A 22,399-nucleotide genomic window follows, 5' to 3' on the forward strand; every position below is an offset into this window, starting at 1 on the left:
GCGGAGTCCGAAGTTTTATCAAGGAATCCACAGACATTTAAATTGGGTACAGTAGTGCGATTACCGTCAGTGACAACAAAAAAAAGAACAGATATTTGATTTACACACTTGACGTAGTAAGCAACATCAGTAATATTCATCAACGATAACGTCATTAACTTAGTAATTTACTTACTTTTATAGAACTTATTTGTAGAGCACGCATCTAATATGTGACCACTGACTAACCATATATTTAAGCTTAATTTATTTGATTGCTATACTGCCTGATAGTTTTTAAATTCCAGAGAAAATATGTCTAGAACTTTTACGAAATGATTTCCGCTATTTCAAAGCAATAAAGATTAATATGTCAACTTAGTTCTATCCTATAACCAATTTTGTAATGGACGTTTAACAGAATATGATCCATTCTTGCGACACCCTCTCGTTAAGAAAAATATTCACTATTCCTCCTTTAGAAGGACTTTAATAAACACTAAAAATTATAGTTGCTTCACCTGTTAGTAGAAATAAGTTTTGTGTGCTTTCTTTGATAATAAAATTATACCTGTGAAAGATATTGCCGTGTACATATATATATATATATGTATATATATATATATATCATTCATCTTTACATATTTATCGTTGTTGGTAAGGACACACTGTTTGACCTCTAGCAGAAAGTATATACATATAGCGTTTTGTCTTATGTATAAACTTGACAGGGATTGTGACCTCAATTGCAAACAAACATGAAAGCAACTTAATTTTTATAACGTATTCTAGTGCCTCCCTACAACTTTTATGAGTACAAGTTTGTTAACAATAAATATACAGGTTTATTTTCACGTCATCGTATTAAAATACAATATCACCTGCACACATAAAAATAGCTGAACTTCGAATGCTTCCGTCATCATTGTTTGAGACAGCTTCTTCAAACTCCAACAATTTAATTTAGTTGAAATTTCCTCGTGTCAATGTATGCTCTTTATGAACGACTTGTCTTGAACAAAATTCAATAATTGCTGCAATGAGCCCGCTTTCTTTTTTATTGGTGAAAATAGATCTAATAGCAGTCAGTTTCCAGAATCCTGTTTCTCGTTGGGTGCCGTCTCTTCACTCAACATTGTACCCCTCACTCATGCCAAATACAAATTTGGTACCGCTACGAAATGAAACAAGGTGCGAGAATCCTATTTTAATCTTACTTTGTAGTTTGCTTGGGTTCTGCTCTATCATAGCCTCTATCCACCTCTATCTTACATTTATGAAGCATTATCACTTAAATTCCGTTTCCTCAGTTAATCAGTTCCCTACGTTTATCAACCTATCCTGACTTTTCAGTCGTCGTTGCCTTTTAAGTCTTCTTGCAAAAATTGCATGTCTTTTCTATTCTTTGTCAAACAATAAGGTAGTTACAATCTTCCAAGGTTTCTTTTTCGCAGTTGGCGACACTTTACATGATTATTCGCTGTCTGCCACCTACATCACCCTCTCAAAGGCCCAGGAAAACAGCAGGGTATTTTCCTTAGCTTCACTATTCGTATCACCCCTTACAAGTCCTTTTTCTATAGCCCTGTTGTGCCACTGACAGATTATTCGTCTGATGAAATATTAGTGTATCGACATTTAGATACTGTTTCAGCGATCGCATGATCCCTCCCTTCACCCCAGTAATAAGCTATTTAATTAGATAATTTTCTTCTTCATTTTCCCCTATTGACGATGCTGATAGGATCTTACTCCGCTTAACAGTTCTCTATTTTTCTTTCTTCTTTTATTTAAGTCCCATCAAAAGATATCCTAGGCGTCTAATACATACGTAGCTCTCACCTTCCAGCCTATAGTTATCTGGCTCCTCATATACTCCGCAATTATCTATTTAGTATTTCTTTTATATTATAATAAAACCTAGTTACATTTTCTCGTTCTCAGTTTGCGTTTTCGTCATGTTGCACTATCAGCAGCGACCTTCCATCGTTTGCAGCACAGCTGTCTGTTTTTCCGATTTTTCTTAATCAGATGTCAATAATCAGTAAATAAATTTCAGTGTTTCGTGTCCGAAATAGCAAGAATAAGTTACCTTCGCCGAATCCGATTACCTTACTTTACAGTTCCTATATCTTCCAATGCATAGTAATTCAGATGTACAGTCAAAAATCTATCTCCTAACTCCGTGTTCGGTGCATGCAAATGCAATGACGCATTCAAGTCTGATCTACCCTTAAGTTTTCATGATTTTTTTTGAGTGTTTTTGATAATTTATTGGCGACTAGTTGTTTTCATAGACGGGTTATGCATATCCCACGCCTGCTGATATGCACTAGCTTTCGTAACTGTCTGTGTTGTATTTTGAGCGGATGATGACAGCACTGTAATGTTAAGCAGCGTAGATGATCCCTATTCAAATGCTTAACGACAATAACCCTGCACTTAGTGATCATTTTTGTTTCACGTTTGTTCTCCTGCGCCGCCGCAAGTTAATCGAATATAGTTGATATTCGTAGATTTCGAGGTACACTCTCCAGAGAATAATTATCGACATATAATGTTCACTAGTTCTTGAACAGTGCGAAAGGAGAGAAATCGTGCACCGGAGAAAACCGCTACAGCAGAGCAGGTCCATTTATGCGGTCGTTGTCATTTTTGTTGTTAATATCCTACCACGCCGTCGTTACTAAAGCTCCGACACACAACACCGCTGATGTGAAGACAGCTACAACTCGTCGCGAAGCAACGTATATCTGTTCGAAGATGGTGCCAGCTTACGGAAAGTTGACTCCGGGGGGTCCGTCTGTACAGCATTGACAATTGGGTCGTCAGGGCCGTAGTGGAACTCACTGAAAAACACACAGGATAGTAAGTGTTAGGTAAAAACGCAATATTTTTAGTATACTACCTTTACCATTACACAAACATACGGTCGACGATAGATGCGAAGACTGATGGTATTGAACAATATCTTCTCGTAGTTCTAGTTGTCAAACCAAGAAAGAAAATAGGACGACTGAGCACTCATGGGCAACAAAAACCTATCACATTCCACTTAGAAGCCTATGTGAGTATGTAATTAATTGATTCGATAAATCATCTCACCGGTGTAGTTTGCCTGAGAAGAGATCTTTGATGAATTGCATCAGTCGGCCAGGAGTGTGAATGTCGCCATAGCGAGGGAAAATGTACATATGCCGGAATGAGTCAATGGCAATGACCGGTAGATCCTTCACGGATTTACCGAGATGATGTAGTGGATGAGCAAATTTAACACCGTCAGCAATGAGAAAATTGACGGACGTTTTTTCGGTTATAAGCTCATTTTTCACCAATTGAGAAAACTCAGCCACGGAAGTTTTATCACCCGGATGATGGAAAAGTATCAAGAACGGCAAGCCTGAAAGAACAAGCAAAATGAAACGCACTATGAATCATATCGTTGACTAGCTATAAAAATCAACAGGACAGGATCATTTTCTATTGTAAGTTTCTTCTATTTTATTTTCGATAAATGAACATATGGCGAACGCGTATACTAACAGCAATGCCACGTTTGACATTCCTCAATCTCAAAATCACGCGCACTCAATAGGTCATCATAACATGACTCGCAATAATCAATCATGCTGAGATTTATTCTAGTAAATGAAGTTTTACCCAGTTATTGCTTTCAGTATAATTCACGACAACGAAATTTCTTGAAATCCAAATTAGCTACCATACAACAACTAGCAAAGTCTGCAACAAGCATATTCGAACCACGCACCTTCCTCAGTTAACTCTTCAGCGTTTTCGAAGGTGATCTCGCGAACAAGCGGCACACATTTTTCTTGTGACCACTCCTTGATTTTGTCGAAGTCTACCACACTTCCAGTGTATTCTAGTGACCGAACCGCGTCATATTTGTTCCTGGCTTCCTTAAATCGAATACGATCTTTTGGCTCATCACCTTGAGGCTCTCGGGCAACAAAGTAGAAGTTGCATTCATCATGCATATCGGCCGCCAGGCGGCGGAATACCTGGCAATAGGCAAATTGAGGACAGCTCTAAGCTTATTTGATTTGATCACGCTTCAGTTCCTGCTTATATATAGGGAGAGCGTAGTTTGGCTGGTTAATACGCTTTTCTGAGTGCGTTGTTGCCATGGTAATTAATGGCGGAGATCGCGTGTTCATTGGCACATGGCTATTATGCCATATTAATACCATGCCGTTTTATAGGTCTCTTGAAAAAAAAACCCACATAACTTAAGCAAGACCCATCTGAAGTAATGATTTAAGTATCAGAATTAAAAAGAAAAACTGCGTACGCGTGAAACGTAAATTTGCTTTACACTGGTGTATACTTAAATAACAGTCAATTGGTGATAACCGTTAAAAAATACGTACTCTAAAGCAAGTAGAAAATCGTTTAGGTGTAGATGTGCTTTGATTTAAGAATTTCATACTGACCTCATAGGCTGTGCTATTCTTCGACTGGAAGTAGCCTATGAGAGCGCTCTTAGCTTCGTCAACATCCTTGCTGAGATCAAATGGTGTACTTTCTTTAACATGATCTTTAAGCATCTCCCGTATATATTGAGTCATAGCTTCAATAGAACGCGACTTGCGGTACTCTCTTTTTAACATTGAACCGTTCCGAACTGTCTTCAGCGTTGGATATTTTGTTATGTGGAATTTTCCGGCTAGTGTTGCTGCAAACGAAACAAGAGCCAGAACGGTGGGTCAATGTGACCTGTCAATCTAAAAATGCTTTCCCTGGAATGTTTTTCCATTTACTATCTCCTAGCGGACTTCGTTGTGAAGCTAGTCTTAATAGATGGCGTGGACCGCACTCGCACCAATCAGATAGATGCTACATAGAATTCTTAAGCCAAGTAAGAAAACACCATACGTACTTTGTGCGTCACAGTCGACCTTTGCTAGCAATACTTTTCCTGGGAATTCAGCTTCAAGTTTTACAGCTGCTTCATCGAAGATAGGCTGCAGAATCTGTGAGAATCGGCACCAGTCTGCGTAGAAGTTGATGAACACCACCTCATACTCAGCTGGAAATTACATCGCATAGTGCAGTTATCTTTAAGGGTAATATAAAATTATCTATGGAAGTCACCGATCGTATCCGAGTCATTTCACATAAAACGTTGACACGACGTATTGAATTTTAGAGAATGAAAATGCGGTACTTCATCATCGCACTGAGCTTACCATTTGTTGACTTTCTATCAATGTATTAACTATTGCACGTAGTGATAATATAGGTGACGATAAATAACTGGGTAAGGCCATCATTATTGTATCACGCTGATGTAATGTGGTATAATTGGATATTTTATGAAATCCTTCAGTCGGATAGCCTATTGCTCAACTATGGTGTTTGTCATTAACTGAATGGGTTTCGTCAAACTGCATTGTTCACTTACCGAAAAGCTGCTCGTAATTTGAGATAGTCATCACCCGCGCTTCTCCATTAGCGCTGCCGACTAAGAGCTGAAATTTATCCAAAAATGTAATTAGGAAGACGGGGAAATTGTTAAAAGGGAAATGGATTAAATATGCCCATGATTTGCAACCTGAGCTGCACGTAAGCTTCAATATTTTACTTTACAAAGGTGAAATTTTACTTTTCATGTAAGATTTACAACCAAGTGCTGTACTACAGTCATAAAGGCAAATATTTATCGTGCATACAATATCAAGTGCTTTGGTAATAAAAATCATTGTTATACAAATCAACACTGAAATCAGCAGATTTAAAAGTTTAGCTGAAATAACTGAAAATAAAAAATATTCCAATAGTTTTTTCCAGACTAAGGTATGAATCTGTTTGGATGTTTCAAAATAGATCGCGGGTTTTGCTATTCATTAGGTTTTATAATCGTAATTCCTCGTCATGTAGGAACGACAGTAGAAAAAGCATGCCGACTTGTTTGGCTGGCTTGGTTCTTGTCAGCTGTTCTTATATTTACCAGTTATAACCCAAAATGGAATTCATATAAAACTTCAATAACACGGATGAAAACATGAAACGTATGGCCACCCTCGATAGGTATAGAACCAAGCCCAAAAAAAAATTTTACCACAAAAAAAATATTACATCCCGCGTCCAAAGGTGAGCCTAGAAATTATTATTCCTGAAAGAGAAAAACATACATGTGAGACAGTGACGCTCGAATTAACCCTCAAGCAAGCAGTGTGTTTTATCGATAGACCCGAAATTTTCGGCTATTGCTTGCCCTGTATGACATAACACCTGAAACTTTTTTTATCCAAACTCGATCGTCTCACTGGTATTGTTATACTACACAACTTTCAGCCTTAAAGATGGTGTTGAATATAGCTTGAAATGGGGTACACATGATCTAGGCAAATAGATACATGAATTGTAAAATACAATAACCGTGAAATTTATATGACGAATTGAAAGACTGCCATGCTTACGTTTATCTATTTATCTCTACTCAACAGCTGTGAAACGTGAACAAGACGTTAATAGAGTACTTTTTCTTTGTATATTTATTCTACGTATGTGATACACAGGCGAGCAATATTGAAGATAGAAGGCGAGAACATAATACCGTAGAAGGGATCCATGTCATTTTAGAATCCACCACCAACATTGCCTTGTTTGGAAGCACAGCGCTCTGCAAAGTGTACTTTATTTGTATTAATTGCTGGACGAACGACTTACTGCTCCATTTGGATCAACGCAAGCTTTAATATGCTAAGCTGCAAACAACCCATTACTGTGGGTTACAAAGATTACTAAGTAAACTGACCAACACCACTAAGAGAAAATTTGCATTTGACGTTCAATGCCCATGTAACATGCATTTGCAAATGCGGACCTAGAATCCTTTTGTGAATCGCTTTAGCATTGATTTAGATCGACAGACCAGTATGTCGATGTTCCTTTCTCTCTATGCTCAAGCGTCGTTTGAGCACGCTAGAACAACGTATTATATGTTTATAAGGATTTCCCCACACATTATAAATGTATTCTTGCAAACTTTTATAGATTGATCTACTCAAATTGGTTAAGTGAAATTGTTAAAAACGATAATGCGAAACACAATTATATTTCATTCACAAGGAAAACGGTAAACTTTTAGTAAAAGACCCTTCTACTTCAAAGTCACGATCGTAGTACTATGCGGCAGCTGTCTAGGTGAAAATATTTTTACAAGTTAATGTCCATTTGTATTAGTTAAATTCAACTTACACGTAAAGCTAAAACCTTTTGAACAGTCATCTTGCATCAAAGAGAAGAGGGGAGTACGAGGATATGAGTAGCGAAATTATAGTCAGAGCTGTTCTTATATATCGGATGGTTCGTTTAGATCTGTGAAACAGAGCACGATAGGAATAGACATTGAATATGCACATGTAGACTATAAAGTTATGTAAGTGGAATTGAGCAAATTTTCTTGGATCAATGAAAAAATTTTTGTCTAGACTAAGTGTGGCCACAGTGCAGTGTATTGTATATAAAGCAACTAACACTTGGTTTAAACATAAGCTAGTATAATGTTAGATACTAACAATAAGGTCATACTCCGATTATGTTACTTGTTGATAGTTTTTCAAATGGGCCTGCCTGCTTTAACCAGATTTATTTGAATGCTGGTGGTTTGAGGCGTCAAATGCATGATCATACCAGTCATGCCATCTGTGTCCCATTTCAAAAGTGATGGGAGTAAGATTGTATAAATATTTCCGAGGCTGAAACATTTAAATTCAGTCTCCACCACTAACGTCTACGCAGAAGAGAGCAGCGTAGCTAACGCTGAACAAAGGAATGTACTGCTTTACTATTATAGACCATCGCTCATGAAAGGCAGCATCCAGTCAAAAAAATGAACCTACTACAACGGATGAAATGCAAGTGTATGCGTTAGCTTCTCGAAAGGGCACAAAGCCCACCTAGCGTGACCTGAGGCCACAACTTTACAAAACAGGCAATCAGCCAGCTGGAATAGGAACACCATCCTTTGGACTTCTAAGAATTTCTGGAGCTCCACACAAGCTTGCAAATATACTATTTTTACAAACTTTATCAAAACTTGTTGGAAAGGTAGTCTAGCTGCCGAATTAACGATTTCTCCTAACTAAGAACGACATATTCAAAAACGTAGTATTTACATGGATCTGCAATCTAGTATAAACAAGTCACTACAAAGGTGAACACGGAAATGATTTCGTTGGTGGACAAACACCATCGTCGTAAGGTACGTTATTCGTTGAAAAGCTCGAAAACTTTTACGGGTTTTAGCAAATCCTTACAAACAACAAATTACTAACGATTTTCCTAATTGATTTATAAAGGGTAGAGAATTTCCCGTTTGCGTCATAAATTGCCACTTGGATAGGCAGTGTCTTGTTTTGTTGAAGAGCGTTTTATATGTACAAATCACTTGATGATAGCTTTTACCTAAAAATGACTCCATTCCTATCAAACAAATTTATTATATAAATGTATGTTTGACGAACGGATATTACATAGTCTTTAACGTCCCGCTTTTTTCCATATATACAATGCGTTTGATTAAAAGACAGCTTTATACATTTGTCTAGATCGCAGAATCGGAAGCTTCAAATACAAATAATACCAAAGATTATTGTTATTATTATTGGTACTAGTGCCGTAACTTCGGTAAGTTCTTACCAAGATGACGTATGATGATATTCAGCTGTCTTGTACGTTATCTACATTTATTTCAACGCGAACTAAGTTTTAAAATAATTTTTGTGTTAGGAAAATGTTGACAGACTTGCAAATATAATAAACTGCATTTTATCATAGATAAATTCATTCGAACCTCAACGCTGCCAGTGAAAAATATATATATGAAGAAATGACATCTTTGCTATATTTGGGGCTGCATTCAGCATTCAACGGTTACTATCATCAGGGAAAGAAGGAAAATCTCTCAACAAAGATTGCTCTCGTCGCTATGAACGTTTGACACCTGTTTCCATAAGAAAGACCTCCCTATTCGCAGGCATACTTGTAGTAAAAGCCGTGGCACGTTTTAGTCCTTTCATAGTCAACTTTGGGGTAATTCGTCGTATCTGATATAGTCTACAGGATATAGTCCGTTCGGATTCGACACTCTATATACTACCAGAATGAGTACTCTATATAGGCTAGTCAGTCTTAACTTGGAGATTTCAGGTAGTTAAAAATGCACAAGCACCCATGTACGCAGTTTGTTCCAAACGTACGCACCGACCGGTTTATTACTCACACGAGAGCTAAGCGACTCTGTTAGCGATAACATCTTCCCTGTTTTCGGTGCCTTCTGGCATAGAATTATCTTCTCTCAACTACTCTATTTGAACGTGCAGTTATTTAATGGCAGGACATAATAATAAAATAGATTTCTGATTTTCTCAGAAATAGTGCTAGGTCGTTTCGTCTTCGCACATGTTTTATAAATTTGACTTTGCACCTATTGCAAATGCTCGTGATGACCGGTATATAGTTAGCTACTAGTTATCAATATTCGAAATGAAGACTTGATGATCGAAGTTTCTCAATTTGGTATTGCAGTACTTTAATTGGTTCTAGCTAATTTAAAAATTGGAACACCGGCCCTCTGAAGTCTGAAATGATGTGAACATGTAAAGACTACTCCAGTTTGTTTAACTATGTGCTAACGAACAACTTTTCATTTGTGTATACGCTGGCACACACGCTATTCCCTGCTCATATTTCAGAGGTCAAAGCAAAGCAGAAAAATAAAAAGAAAAGTCTCACCTTTAACACGAATAGAAACACGATCACAAAGTTGGGCCTCATCTCCTCTTGGCGGCGAATAACGCAGCCTGGAACAACGACGAGGCGCAGTTATTTTTGAAAACAGCCACTTTAGTCGTTGGTCAGCCACCTGCAATCCTAACCACTACAGCAGGATTAATACCAGCGGCGACAAAATCTAATCTTTTGTGCCACGAATAGTAACACTATTGTGGGAAAAAATGTACCATGAAAACCCCCTACTGGCTGTCTTCACTCCATAGGCCAACGACTTCTGCCTACAGTCGACTAACTCCAAACTGAGAACCTCAGCGGCGATATCTAATTCAGCTACACCGTAGAGCGATTGGGCGGCCACTTATGCTGTTGTTTCTGTTGCAACAAGAACTATAACAATTCTGCTGCACCTGTACTCCGGAGACAGCAGGCCTGTTCTAAAACTGCACGCTTTGCTGACTCTCTATCTGGTGTCTATGTAACAGACGGCCGGACTGATAGACAGTTCGGCAGTCAGTTAATGAGTCGGTCGCTAGCGACAGCCTTTGCTAGCGCTACACGCTGCTGCTACTGCTGTTGTTGTAGAGCGGCTGCTCAAATCGTATACCGTCGCTACGACTGTCGTCGCTCGACGTGTCCAACGAATCGCCGGCCCGAATGCAGGTCAACTCCAGACAAGACAACACAAAACAACAGACGACGGCGAGCGAAGGTAGCTCGGCACACGGCCGATATCGCCGACCGGTACAGAACTTTCAGTACCGGAACTGAAGCCGCTCACTATGGACCTACACACTACTGAAGATACTCTTTCTGGTGGCTCGATGGCGGGACGCTAGAAATCACGGGTCGCAGCAGCCGCGACAGAAACAACACTCTGTCTTTTAGACACACAAGTGGAACCGCGCACACACAAAACAATAACAAGACAATAACGTCGACAATCGTCACATTCACTGCCTAGCTAATCTGTTCTTAAGAACGGCGATTCGCGATGAACAACACAACCCGTTCAGCACAATATAGGCGAGCTCTGGAGCTCCCAACCACATAATCTAGGTAACACAATAATAATGGTTGTATTATATCGCAGTCCTTACTAGTTTTGGCTCCCGTGCCCAGAGGACTACGTGTGTTGTCTGCGCGTAGCCGTAGCAATTTCGTCTGCTCCGAGGTAGTTGGCAGACGCTTACAGACAGACAGGATAAGCAGGCTAAAGTTAAGAAGCTCCGCAAGCGCAAGCTGTATACCTAGATTCCTAAATATATTGCCGCTATATACTCATGTATCAACAGTCAAAATCTAAGATACGTTTTCTTCGGAAGCTGCTTATTATAGATCGAAAAGAAAGTAAACGTATTTGTGTGCTTTGAGAACAGGTGCAACAAATGCAATTAATATTTATTTATCATCATAGCAACAATCTGTTCTCCAGAATAGAAATTGATTTTTACTGGTCCTATGGAAAACATCAAAATTTACCTGCAAGGGGACGAAACTAAGTGATTCTTAAAGAAGGCGCCGTTGGTGCTCTCGGTTTGTTGAAACACTTTTCGAGCACAACTCGTTCTCAGCGAAACCACACGAACAGCTGATAAGCGGCTGGTAGTAATGGTAAAGATTGAGCTTCATGACATTTTTTTAATGCGAAGCTTTATTACGGTAAGGCTTTACCTCATTTTAAATTAGATAAAATGCTTGAAAGACCACATTTAACAGTGTATAATTTCTTCTTGTACTCTAAAGTCTAGGAAATACCACAGTTATACGTATATTTGTGACAAAAAGTGTGTCTGTATGCCGGAACCGTTCAGTGGATTTAATTAATCAGAATTAGGCAAACATTACCTTTAAGTGTGATGAAGACTTGAAATCACCACATGATTAAATTGCGGTATGGCTGTCTGTTTGATACCACGATGCCATTCAAACAATGCAGTCTCAGTATCGGCAGGCTCCATCATTAAAGACACGCGACTCTATCCAAATAACGGGACTGTACCTGGCCTTTAACATTTTCGTGGTTTAGTTCATCCCTGTAGCTATTCAAGGCAGGCGCAAGCTGCCGGGCATATCGAATGACTGTCTGTACATAGCTGGCTTGTCTTACTAGTTCACTCATCGATGTTTCTTAACTGGAACGGCTTAACGGAACAATCCAACCTAAGTTATTTTAAAGGCCTAAAAGGCTTGCTAGAACCAAAATTATATTGCCTTAATGCTTGCTTTTTTATTGCGCGTTCTAGTCTGCAGGATGTCTTTAATAACTAGTTGGGATCACATATAGTCAAGTATTATATTTTTCTATAGTAGAAGAGTAAACAGTTAGATTGTTCAGGGTATGATTTTTCTTACTCAGAGACAAAATTTGAGAATATGTAGTTCACGACATAGCTATTGTGATGGCAGTTTCAAATTAGAACTGCTTTCTATTGAGATTTAGAAGCGTCGAGTTATTTTTAAGTATATTTATATGTAATAAAATCTACATATTATGTGTTAAAGGGAGATTTATATCATCGAATTTTCATCATAATGTTTTTCATAGACTATCATGTAGACCAACCCTTCGATGTAACGAAATACAAAAAGTGAATCGAGTGGATTCGTATGCGTTTAAAGTTGAGATCCACATAAACATGACCATGAAGGCCGCTTCGTCAGGAAATGTGGCTGAGTCACCTATATCATGCATCTTCTTCGCTGAATTCGATCCAAAGGTTGGACCAAAAATTACATTCCAGTATCCAGAGAACTATGTGCAAAAAGAAGCCTTTGATTTACTCAAAGTATACCTCATCCCAAAGGAAGAACTTCAACACAAGCTTATTACGATTAACATGTGTTCCATGAAGATTCTTGGCTTTCCCGCCGGAATTAAAGATGACAAGTAAGTGGAACTATTGTATGCTGTCGTATGTATATCTTAGTAAGCATCACTCTGCTAGTGTGAATAGTATTAGCTTATTATTGAAACTCTATCAACTGCTTCAGGTTTGCATAAATACATTCAGACCATTTCTAGAGAAAGGTTTTTCCTCTTTTTAAACAGAAGCCCTTCATCGTTATTAAAAGCAAGAAACTGATAATTAAGTTCCACCTGGAACTTAAATTGGAGATTAGGTTTTCTCATAAATTTCCATATATACAAAACATGTCCTGTTAATATAATCAGGTTCTCATTGCACCTCCTTTATTTGTTCTCAGATATGAACGTAACCAGCTGATGTTTAATTTGTGTTTCGTGTGTTCGGTGGATATGCGGACAATTCAGTACGAGGCTATCGTCCGTAAATTAGCCCACTATCTTGTCACGCTGGAAAGAGAAAGCCAACTTATATCGAATCCTAAGGTTGGTTTGCTACTATACAGGATTAATATTTTGTACTTATGCGGACAAGAACCATACCTTAAATGAATTGCAACGAGAATGCTCCGTACATCTTTTTTTTTTGTTTTTTTTTTCGCCGAGACAAAGCATTCTGTCTCGTTTTAGAGCATTTTTGATCAAGGTCTTTCATTGTTACCAGTTGTATGTGTTACCTAAACTTTTCGAATATCGGTTTCGTGGCCTGCGTACTCGACTTCCTTGTACCTGATAGGTCATTAATGGTAAAGCGGCGAACCAACGGCCCTAAAATGATTTTTTTCGACGATAAACTCTGCTCTAGACTGAATAAGTTTTGTTGATATTGATCCTTTTTCATTAGTTTTAATTAAAAATGTAAGAGTTTATAAACAATGTGATATTTGTGGACAGATGAAACCTCGTTTACTTGAAATCATCAGTAGAGTCCGCCATGATCTCGATGTGAAGAGGAGTGCTTCGATTCAAGTCACCCCAGCAACGACAATCTATCTAAAAGTAAGTTATGTTTTAGTAAATTATTATTTGTGTAATAAGTTGAATCACAGCCACGATCCATTTTTTGATATCCATATTAAACAATTTCTAGATTCAACTACTATCAGTCTTAATGGACATTTACAAATTACATATACCTTCTAAATTCAAATGAATTCTGTTATATTTTTATATGTTTTTTTATGAGATATTCTGTTTATGATTATTTGTTCTGTTACTCATGATTCAACAAACGATCATAACGATATAACTGTTAAAAAATATATTTTGTTTAGCCTAAGAAGTTCCTTGCATGTCCTATTTATCTGCTACTTTTGTCCCTGGCAAACTTGTGGCTGTATCAACTACAGGTGAATCGTGTGCACGCAGACCCACAGGATGTACATGATCATCATGTGGCCGTCTTCACTGAAAATCGTCCTGCCGTACCACCCGCCCAGTGGGACCTAACGACACAGCGAATTCTTCCTTTGATTGATGGTTTTCGGCACGTACTCCAAATTGCCCAGGAGTCAGATGTGGATATTGACCTAGTGAAGGCCTGTTTGCGTAATTTAATCTACTATGATGTTATCAAAATTATCCCTCTATTTCTTTATTCGGCCATTTATGTGGCGACTCCTCTCATGCAGAAGCTCTACACAGACAGACATTTACAGGTAATCTTGCGTTAGGAGCAGTTTTAAAAAAGCTTATACTTTATTACACTGAAAATAAAATACACTGTGGACGATATATACTCAGTTCAGAATGTACTCATTTCTGGTAGCTAACATTCAAATAAATAAATAGTTTCAGTCATAATTTGTATAGTTTGCATTTCTTCTACGAAGCTCCACGTTTGACCCGCAAGTGTTTCTGACTAACTTTTACGGATATTCAGTGTTCTAATCGATTCGTCCCAATATTTCACGAATACATACAATATATATATATATATATATATATATATATATATATATATATATATATATATATATTGTTGTCATGCCCTGCTAACGATAGACAAATATCATACGATTTGCTTAAATAAAAGAAGTTATTTGTAGACTGAAAATGTAAATTTAAGAAAGTAGGACACCACAATAAGGCAGAAATTCTTACAGTGTTTCAGCGTTATATTTGTAGCTAACTCTCTTTGGATTCGTACCCAGCTCTTTTCGCGTATTTGAATATTCTGAATATTGTCAAATTTCTGTAATGAATATATAGCTTAGGTTCACCCGTGCGCAATTTAAGTGGTCATCTATAAATAATGGTGAGCTCTTAACAACTAGCCCTCTGTGATTTTGACAGGCGGACTGCGTGCACAACGTTCAGTATGGAACGAGTAACCAGCCAACATTTAGAGACATTTTCTCCATTTACGCTAGGTTCAATAGCTACTACACGGTGGCCGATATCTGCAACCTCATGAAACCGCGACAAAAGTCTATAGATGAACGCAAGCTTGTACAGTTTGGTGTTATTCATGGATTGATTAAGAGGTAAGTAATAGGATGAGGTATGAAACGAACTATTCCATTCAAAATGAGTATCCTTTCTTTTTTCCATTACGAACATAATACGAAATAAGGAAACTACAATTTATCTGAGCCAAAAATGGCCCAATTCGTATATGGCAAACATTGCAAAAAAAAAGAAACAAAAATTCTGTTCTTTTCTGCTTTCTTTTTTGTAGACTGCACAAGTTTCCAATTGATGAGAGCGTCCAAAGATGTGAACGCACTGTAATTAGGCCTCATCAAGGACCTCCGGAGGGGATCCGCCAATACTTCACTGGCGAATTTAGTTTTGACCAGATTTGCTGTAAAACTGGCCATACCTATCATGAACTTGAAGAGATTATTGAGAAAGAGAACCTGATCTCAGTTTGCGTCAAAAGCCAAGAGGACGCTTAGTATAAAAGGGTGCAAATCTGAACTCTACTCTGTGATTATTCAGTTTCGTTGCATTTGCTAACAGATTTCTCCACAGCTGTGGGAACAGCGTGTGATAAGTTACCAGTTATCAGTCCAAGAATGATCCCACCTAGCCGTTTTACTTTTGCTCACTGTGACATGCGTAGAAGACCTTAATAGTACTTTTGACTTTTAAACAACGTTAATAGTATACTGAGTTTGTTTTCTCATGCGGTAGAAAAAATGAAGAAAAGCCTCCCCAGGATTCACTACATATTCCTAGAGAAAATAAAATTTAGAAGGGGGTTCAAAGTAAAATTATCGGTGCCAATTACTCAAAACCTTTTACGTAAAAAATATGGGACTAGAAACAAAAAGCACATGGACAATTCCCAACACAAGTCGCTTGATCAAGCAGACAGGCAACGTAAAAATGCAGTCAGTCGTATGTTATTATCGGATTTAACAAACGGTGATTATGGAAACTCCGAAAAGAACCTGAAAAAACCGAACGTTTTCGCTTACCTTCGTTAAATAATAATATTAGGTCCATTATTGTAATTTCTAATCATCGAAGGCACATTATTAGTTACTAATAGTTATTATATTTAGTATACTATTCAAGATTGTCATACATACAATAAATAAACATAGACGGAAAATGGCTTCTCAGCGAGTTACATTATCAGTATCATCATAACGATTATAAATTCACAAGTGTTTAGTCTATAAACTAAAACATTCTGTATCTCTGCCACGTCGTAAATGAGATAGCTAGGGAAATCTGAATTATTGTATATATATAAAACACTATGTAAATAAAACGTATTATAATTGTTTCAAATTATTTATTATATTTTCACTAATATGCTCATGCTATAACTTATAATTTATAATTCAAACGATGCAGAAGCGCTGTGAAGACAGTTCCGGCGTCCGATTTCCGCTCAGTTACCGTTTTTTCCGCTCAAAGGGATCTGACCACACCCTCATGCCTCCTGGTTGAACTTCTTCTTGCACAATACTCTTTCGCGTATGCTGAAATCATAATCAGTCTGCTCGTCAGAACTCACTTTCCAATTCGACAAAAACCGAAACAAATTGTTCTTATGGATATCTATAAATGCAAATTCTAGTTGTCCCGGATCAGCGAGTATCTGAACCCATTTAATGCCCATTTATATGTGTGTGTGTTTGATAGATAATCTAAATAAAATTGTGTTGACTAAGCGGTTTTTTTCCACAGTCTTTATGGAAAATGACTGTAAAAGATTTATGACCTAATCAATCACTATGGGTGAGGCAAAAAAATAAAAACAAATCCAAATGAAATGAAACTATACTAGTTCCAAACGAAATTAAAGCGTATTTATTAAGTGTATATGTATACGGGCATCTGTACAAATGTACATACACACCTGCTGTGTGGTTTTCCATTCGCTTGAGTCCAAATACGGTTGAATGGCTATCGGGTACAGGGCTAGAAGAATTGTTCCAAAAAGACCGCCTACAACTCCAACAAATCGCCAGTTCTGTCTTCTTTGAGGGCTCATAGCTACTCTTAATAGTGAAAACACTAGAAGAGAAGCCAACTGATGAAATAAAACGATAACAGAGAATTCTGTAGCTGGATAAGTTAGGAAGCATCAAAGCAGAAATCAAGTCACATCTAAAAATGGGTAGAGCAAGTAGGTATTGATACAAGTTGTTCCAAAAGTAACTTTCCTTTTTCTGCAATTGTTCTTTTTTACGAAATACGTCTAAATTATAGTTACTTTCATTTCAAATCTTTTAAGTATCGTAATTTGGATGGCGATACAAGGCAGCCTTCGGATAATCCCTGTTTCTTCCTAATAATAATCTAATAAACGTTTAGAATGTTTGTAATTCTACGGTATCTGTACTAATTATATACCAAAGCAGTTGCAAAATTTCTTTTTCGGTACACAAAGCATATTTATTGAGCATTTAAGGGCAATAACGTGGTTCGGACTCATACGAAAAAATCGCTCGCTTTCAATTTTTGCTAAAGGAGTATTACATTAAATCGTAGTGTGCATAGCTGGGAGACAATGAGAGACCACGCGTACTCGTGTGTTGCCGGCCTCCTCCACTACAACCGGATACTATGCGCTTTTATACCCGAAAAACGTATCAAACTGAACTTAATCCTCATTTACTTTAACAGCAAGCTTCAAACGACTGCTGGTGTTCTATTAACCGTTAACATCTTCAGTTTAAAAAGTTCATTCATCACTTTTCTCCCTTTCATCTCACGATTATAAATCATGCTAAACAATGAACTCAAGTATGCTCGAAGCGCTTTTGAAAAGACATCGCGTCACTCGATAGTCTTTCCTTCCTAGAGAGGATAACTCCTTTTCATCGTTGAAGCGCTCCCTTTACATTGCTGTAGAGGGTGAATCGAATTAGTGTCCTGTGGTACACGTACATTTTCCAGAGTTCCGTTCGTGTCTGTGCCAAGACTGTCACATTCCGGACCTTGCTACACGACATAAACGGTCGAACTACGGGCACTGTAGACTTTTCCAGCGCAGCATAACTAAGGCACTAGCGGTAGGGATATACGCCGGACAATGTGCGCGACAAAAAGGCCAGAAATTAAAAACTGTCACAGCTGGCCGAAAAGCGCGTTGTGTGGTGCTAGTCTGTGAATATCCTATACCCAGCCTGTTTCTAGCTAAACAGCCCAGCTAGTTATTTCCCATGCCCTGCAGATCGGTGCGGCTCCTACAGCAGAGATTTTTTTCTTTCCTCGAAGGCGCAGCAGCTCGATGCAGGCAAATGAATGAGTGCATTGTTGTTGTGATGAGCTACTACTGATTCGCGCATGGCCCGTACTAGGGCAATGTTTTCTTAAAAGCGGAGCAGTTTTTTTTTATTTAGAAGTTTAAGTCCGAGAGCCGTCTTCCAAAGAATCATAGATTTATAACATTTTCCACTTCTTCGGTGTCCTGCGGCTGCTCCCGCAGGCGCTCTCAGCCGGCGGCCTGCGCAGATGCCACTCTACGCAACTCAGCTAACCTGCTGACCAGAATAATGGTAAGAACTGAGAGAGCAATAACAACTGAAATTATTAAAAAAGTTAGGAATAATTACGGAACGTTGAACAGGTTAAAATATTGTTTTGTAAAGCGTAGTAGTGGCTCCTTTTTGCAATAAGTAGATCGCGGCTGGTTACGATAATGAAATACATTAGAAAGCGATATTTGCAGGACGTTCAATTGGATTAGATCACATTATAAACATCGTTAACATTATCATTTTATTTAGATAAATGACTGTATTTTAAAAGTATTGCCTTGAATGTTTAGCAAGGATTGCTCAAACGTCGTTCTTCATTTTGTTATGTCCACAATTCGTAGCAATTAGGAGCGTCACGAATTCGAACGAATTGTGCTCTTGTCTACTTTGGAGCATTGTAGTAAAAGCGCATCGAATACGCTAACTTTAAGGCTCTGAGAGTGGTTCAAATTCGATCTACAACTATTCGTGGTCCATAACTGCTTGGCACATTTCAGGTATGCTTATTAGGATTTTCTCTATAATTGTCATTATATATATATATTATCTGTTATATTAATATCGCGTTGACCGCCAAAGGCGGTGCAAGGCAGCTATCAGCTTCTCCGTCTGCTGTAGCTACAGTTACTTAGCAAGCGGATGATAACGGCAGTAACACCGGGCGAACAGGACACATAGGTACCACTTACTCACGCACATCAGCTCATACCTGTTTAGCCGACACATTACACTTAGGCTCCTGTGGCTATAGAGTTAGGCACGGTCGAATGGATGGACGGACAGGCGGACAGATCGGCCCTCACGTCCGTTCGTCACCCCCGACCGATGCCAGCAACAGCGGCACGGTCGTTCTCCCTCTCCTAAGATGGTTGCCCAGTGTTGTCAGGTGACTGCATTACGACGACAGCTATAACCCTAACAGCAGCTGCTTTTGTTACGAGTACTTCCATTATCAGTCAGCGACTTCCGTAGGTTTACGCTCCTGCAAGCTATTTATCGTCGAACTGTTTCGAACTACTGCTACACAACACACAAGTATGCTGCTACAACAGTGCGGTAGTGGCGCCTCTGCCGCGAGAGATTTAGAAAAACCGCGACTATATGTGCCGTGCGCTGGGGTGCTGCTGCTGCTGCTGCTGGTGACGGGCATGTAGCTTTAGCGCAGCACGACAAACAGTAACAGCGGCGGCAGCAGCCGCAGCAGACAAAGAGAGAACGCAGCGGCTATACGCAGAGCGTAGAGTATCGCTAGTGGTCAAGGCTAGTGGCTCTATCACTTCCTATACTATCACCAGCATTATTACAAATGATAGCACAATATTCGCCTGTCGGTGTTCCTTTCTGTTATATAGACGCGATGCGATGAATCGTGGAGCATGGACGACTTCGGCTCGATTCACAAGACCTCCAAGTGCGGCAGGAGAAATGTTTGTTGGTGCTGAGTGTATTACAGCTGCTGCTCGTTGAGACAATACAATTTGTGGAAACAGTGTGAGTATCCAGGACTATTTAGCGACGACAACCTAACAGACATTGATAATCGTTTCCCCTGAAAAAAAATTACACTGGAAAGGCCAGTGAAGACGGGCGGGGAAACTATATACCCACAGTGAAGATTGAGAGAAGGGGGTGGAAAGGTGCTCCTTTTCTCACACGGCCCGACGGTTTGCTAGTTGTTCTACTCTCTAGCCGTTACTAATGTAGACAAGACTTAGCAGTGGCCTAGCTGATCATATTTAACAAGGAAATTAATGTTAACGTGAGAAAGAAAGATATTGGTCAGTGATAATAGTGTGAAATTCACTATACAATTGAGTGGAGTCGATATACGACAAGTCATCTTTCTGTGTAGGCCCCAGTCGGCAGCCACCATAAGAATCTGTGCTAACGAAATATTCGCTGCAGCTACCGCCGTCACCATTTCGTAGTTGCTGTCGTTGCCGAGGGGTTTGTCAAAACGCCCACAGAGCCCAGAGAACGATCGAAAAGGCTTTCCATCTGTATCCCTCACGTATACGTATTACGTGTGACGCTTATCGATCTGATTAGTTACCGCAACCCTGTTTTTCTAATCAACGGCATTTACTCCACAAGACTCCATTTACTAACAGAAGCACCGTATATTTACACCTGATTCCTTGCGGTGATCATCGTCAGGAACGGTAGTCGAGGGTGAGTTCGTATCCCGAGCTGCCATTGCTACAATAGCAATAGCTCACTGACAGTAGTTGCAATTATATGCAATCTGCATGTGTGATTAACGTCTATATCGTCTGCGATCATATTAATATCGACCTGATCGCATTGTGATTAAGTGACTGGGCGCAGCATTAGCTTTGTCTGCTGTCAATGTTCCCACTTCAGTGTTGGTGCTCGTGAATTTACTGCTATTGATATTTTGCTGGTTGTTCTCAGTGATGCCATTGCCAAACCCTTCGACTTCCGGCGACAGCTCTACCATCGATCAGCCGCAGTTCAATGTTCTCACCGATAACTAACTCCCCGGCTGTCAGGCATATTGCATACATCGTTAGACGACGACAACAACAATCACAACAACAAGGTTTAGTGTGACGAAGAGGTTGGCGTGAAGCACGGCGTAACTCTACGGTTCGTAATTGCCATTGTCCGCGAGTAAAGAGTATTAGCGAATAGACGCCGATTCAAGCATGAGTTGACGTAGCGACCAACTAGGGATTTCCTACCAAACAGCTATCCCGAGCAAGGAATCGCCTTACGCCGTTTAACTAGTCCGTAACAATGACGACTTCCCCAAGTTGGCTTCGCAGGGAAATTGTCGTATCGTAAAATTGCACTACAATAGAAGAGCATACGCTGATTGTGATTTGGTCGTCGTAGGTGAGCAAAGCAAGTGCGAATAGGTTTGGAATACAGAGACTCAAAGATCGGTTAATCAATCGTGTATCACCTGAGGACAGAGTACAAATATGTGTATAAATGTTTGATTACGAATTGCGGTACACAGAGTGAAACAAGTCAAGCCGGTAAAGTACATATACCTTGAAAAAAATACACAGCTCAAGTGGGGAGATTGTGCTTATTCGAAAAGAAACCAAAAGCAGACACATCGTTTCCGCTGTCGCCGCCGTTGTTACAGTGATTTTTTAACGTGTTTCCTTATTTATTTGTTTGCAAATTCGTGGGTGTTAAGCGTAACTGCTCCCCGTGAGTATCTTCGTGAGTACATGGTAGTCGTTTTTTTGTGAGTGACATCCTCCGTTGTCTAAGTGCCCTCTTTAGCAGTTTTTGGATTTCGCGACTCACCAGCTGAACTCATTTACCTATCAATCAAGCTATCCGCGAGAATTTTACGAACTAAGTGGCTGCGTTCCTCCCAGTGTGTGCTGCGCTGTAACCTCGGAGTATCTCAATGGATCGTCGTGATCATTGGCAGACGAGAGCTATTGCCCCTTAGAGGCCGGTTGCTGCTTGGGAACGACGAGGATGAACCTACACCAAGTGTTGACGGGGGCCGTAAACCCAGGGGATTATTGTTATTCCGTCGGGTCGGTTGAGGGGGTCCCATTTACGGTAAGTTTCATTTGCATTAGGAACTTACGTTTGCTAACTGTAGACACATAGTGCCATCGATCTATGGTAATAATCAAACAAATAAACAAAACAAGATCATTTACAAACAAACTAGGTAATCCGGTAGGAAAGACAGGACAAGCTTATAAGTGCTTTTTATAGTGTATATATCTATAGTATCTAAAACTAGCAGACAATGAAACGCCGGTGAAACAGGTAATTCGCATTTTTTTAGATAGCTACTTGGTAAAATCTTAACAATTTAGCTTCCCAATATAGTGAATTAAAGGTTAAAGCC

The 22,399-nt window shown here is 39.2% G+C and overlaps 3 protein-coding genes across 15 annotated transcripts in view; 2 read left to right on the forward strand and 1 right to left on the reverse strand.

Annotated features, from left to right (window-relative positions):
* Positions 1-800: 800 nt before the first annotated feature.
* On the reverse strand, positions 801-10,813 carry ERp44 (Endoplasmic reticulum protein 44). 4 transcript variants are annotated; one of them, XM_022807213.2, is made up of 9 exons: positions 9,969-10,813; positions 9,742-9,809; positions 6,560-6,625; positions 5,405-5,471; positions 4,880-5,029; positions 4,434-4,675; positions 3,749-4,001; positions 3,085-3,379; positions 801-2,828 (listed from the first exon to the last, which is right to left on the reverse strand). In XM_022807213.2, exons 2-9 carry the CDS (start codon positions 9,781-9,783, stop codon positions 2,705-2,707), a joined length of 1,239 nt encoding a protein of 412 aa, XP_022662948.1. In that variant the 5' UTR covers positions 9,784-9,809; positions 9,969-10,813; the 3' UTR covers positions 801-2,704. The 4 variants fall into 4 exon arrangements, with proteins under 4 accessions (XP_022662948.1, XP_022662951.1, XP_022662954.1 ...); XM_022807216.2 differs by adding an exon at positions 7,204-7,323 and having other exon boundaries at positions 9,742-10,813; XM_022807219.2 differs by lacking the exon at positions 6,560-6,625 and having other exon boundaries at positions 9,969-10,812.
* Positions 7,681-16,351, forward strand: Nprl2 (Nitrogen permease regulator-like 2). Of its 7 annotated transcripts, none has more exons than XM_086991586.1 (7): positions 7,681-8,209; positions 12,459-12,628; positions 12,946-13,090; positions 13,499-13,603; positions 13,954-14,262; positions 14,900-15,090; positions 15,285-16,351. In XM_086991586.1, exons 1-7 carry the CDS (start codon positions 8,174-8,176, stop codon positions 15,502-15,504), a joined length of 1,176 nt encoding a protein of 391 aa, XP_086847712.1. In that variant the 5' UTR covers positions 7,681-8,173; the 3' UTR covers positions 15,505-16,351. The 7 variants fall into 7 exon arrangements, with proteins under 7 accessions (XP_086847712.1, XP_022662958.1, XP_022662959.1 ...); XM_022807223.2 differs by lacking the exon at positions 7,681-8,209 and adding an exon at positions 10,909-11,400; XM_022807224.2 differs by lacking the exon at positions 7,681-8,209 and adding an exon at positions 10,910-11,352.
* Positions 16,352-19,766: 3,415 nt separating this feature from the next.
* Positions 19,767-22,399, forward strand: part of Rbcn-3A (rabconnectin-3 alpha) — a 32,038-nt gene continuing 29,405 nt past the window's right edge. For 2 of the 4 annotated variants that reach the window (XM_022807205.2, XM_022807207.2), the window contains exon 1: positions 19,767-22,101. In XM_022807205.2, the coding sequence (XP_022662940.1) occupies positions 22,015-22,101 (87 nt within the window). In that variant the 5' untranslated portion in view covers positions 19,767-22,014. The remainder of the gene's footprint in view (positions 22,102-22,399) is intronic. The other 2 variants (XM_022807206.2, XM_022807208.2) reach the window with 1 other exon arrangement.

This window comes from Varroa destructor, unplaced genomic scaffold (assembly GCF_002443255.2).
Source record: "Varroa destructor unplaced genomic scaffold, Vdes_3.0 BEIS01000005.1, whole genome shotgun sequence".
NCBI lineage: Eukaryota > Metazoa > Arthropoda > Arachnida > Mesostigmata > Varroidae > Varroa > Varroa destructor.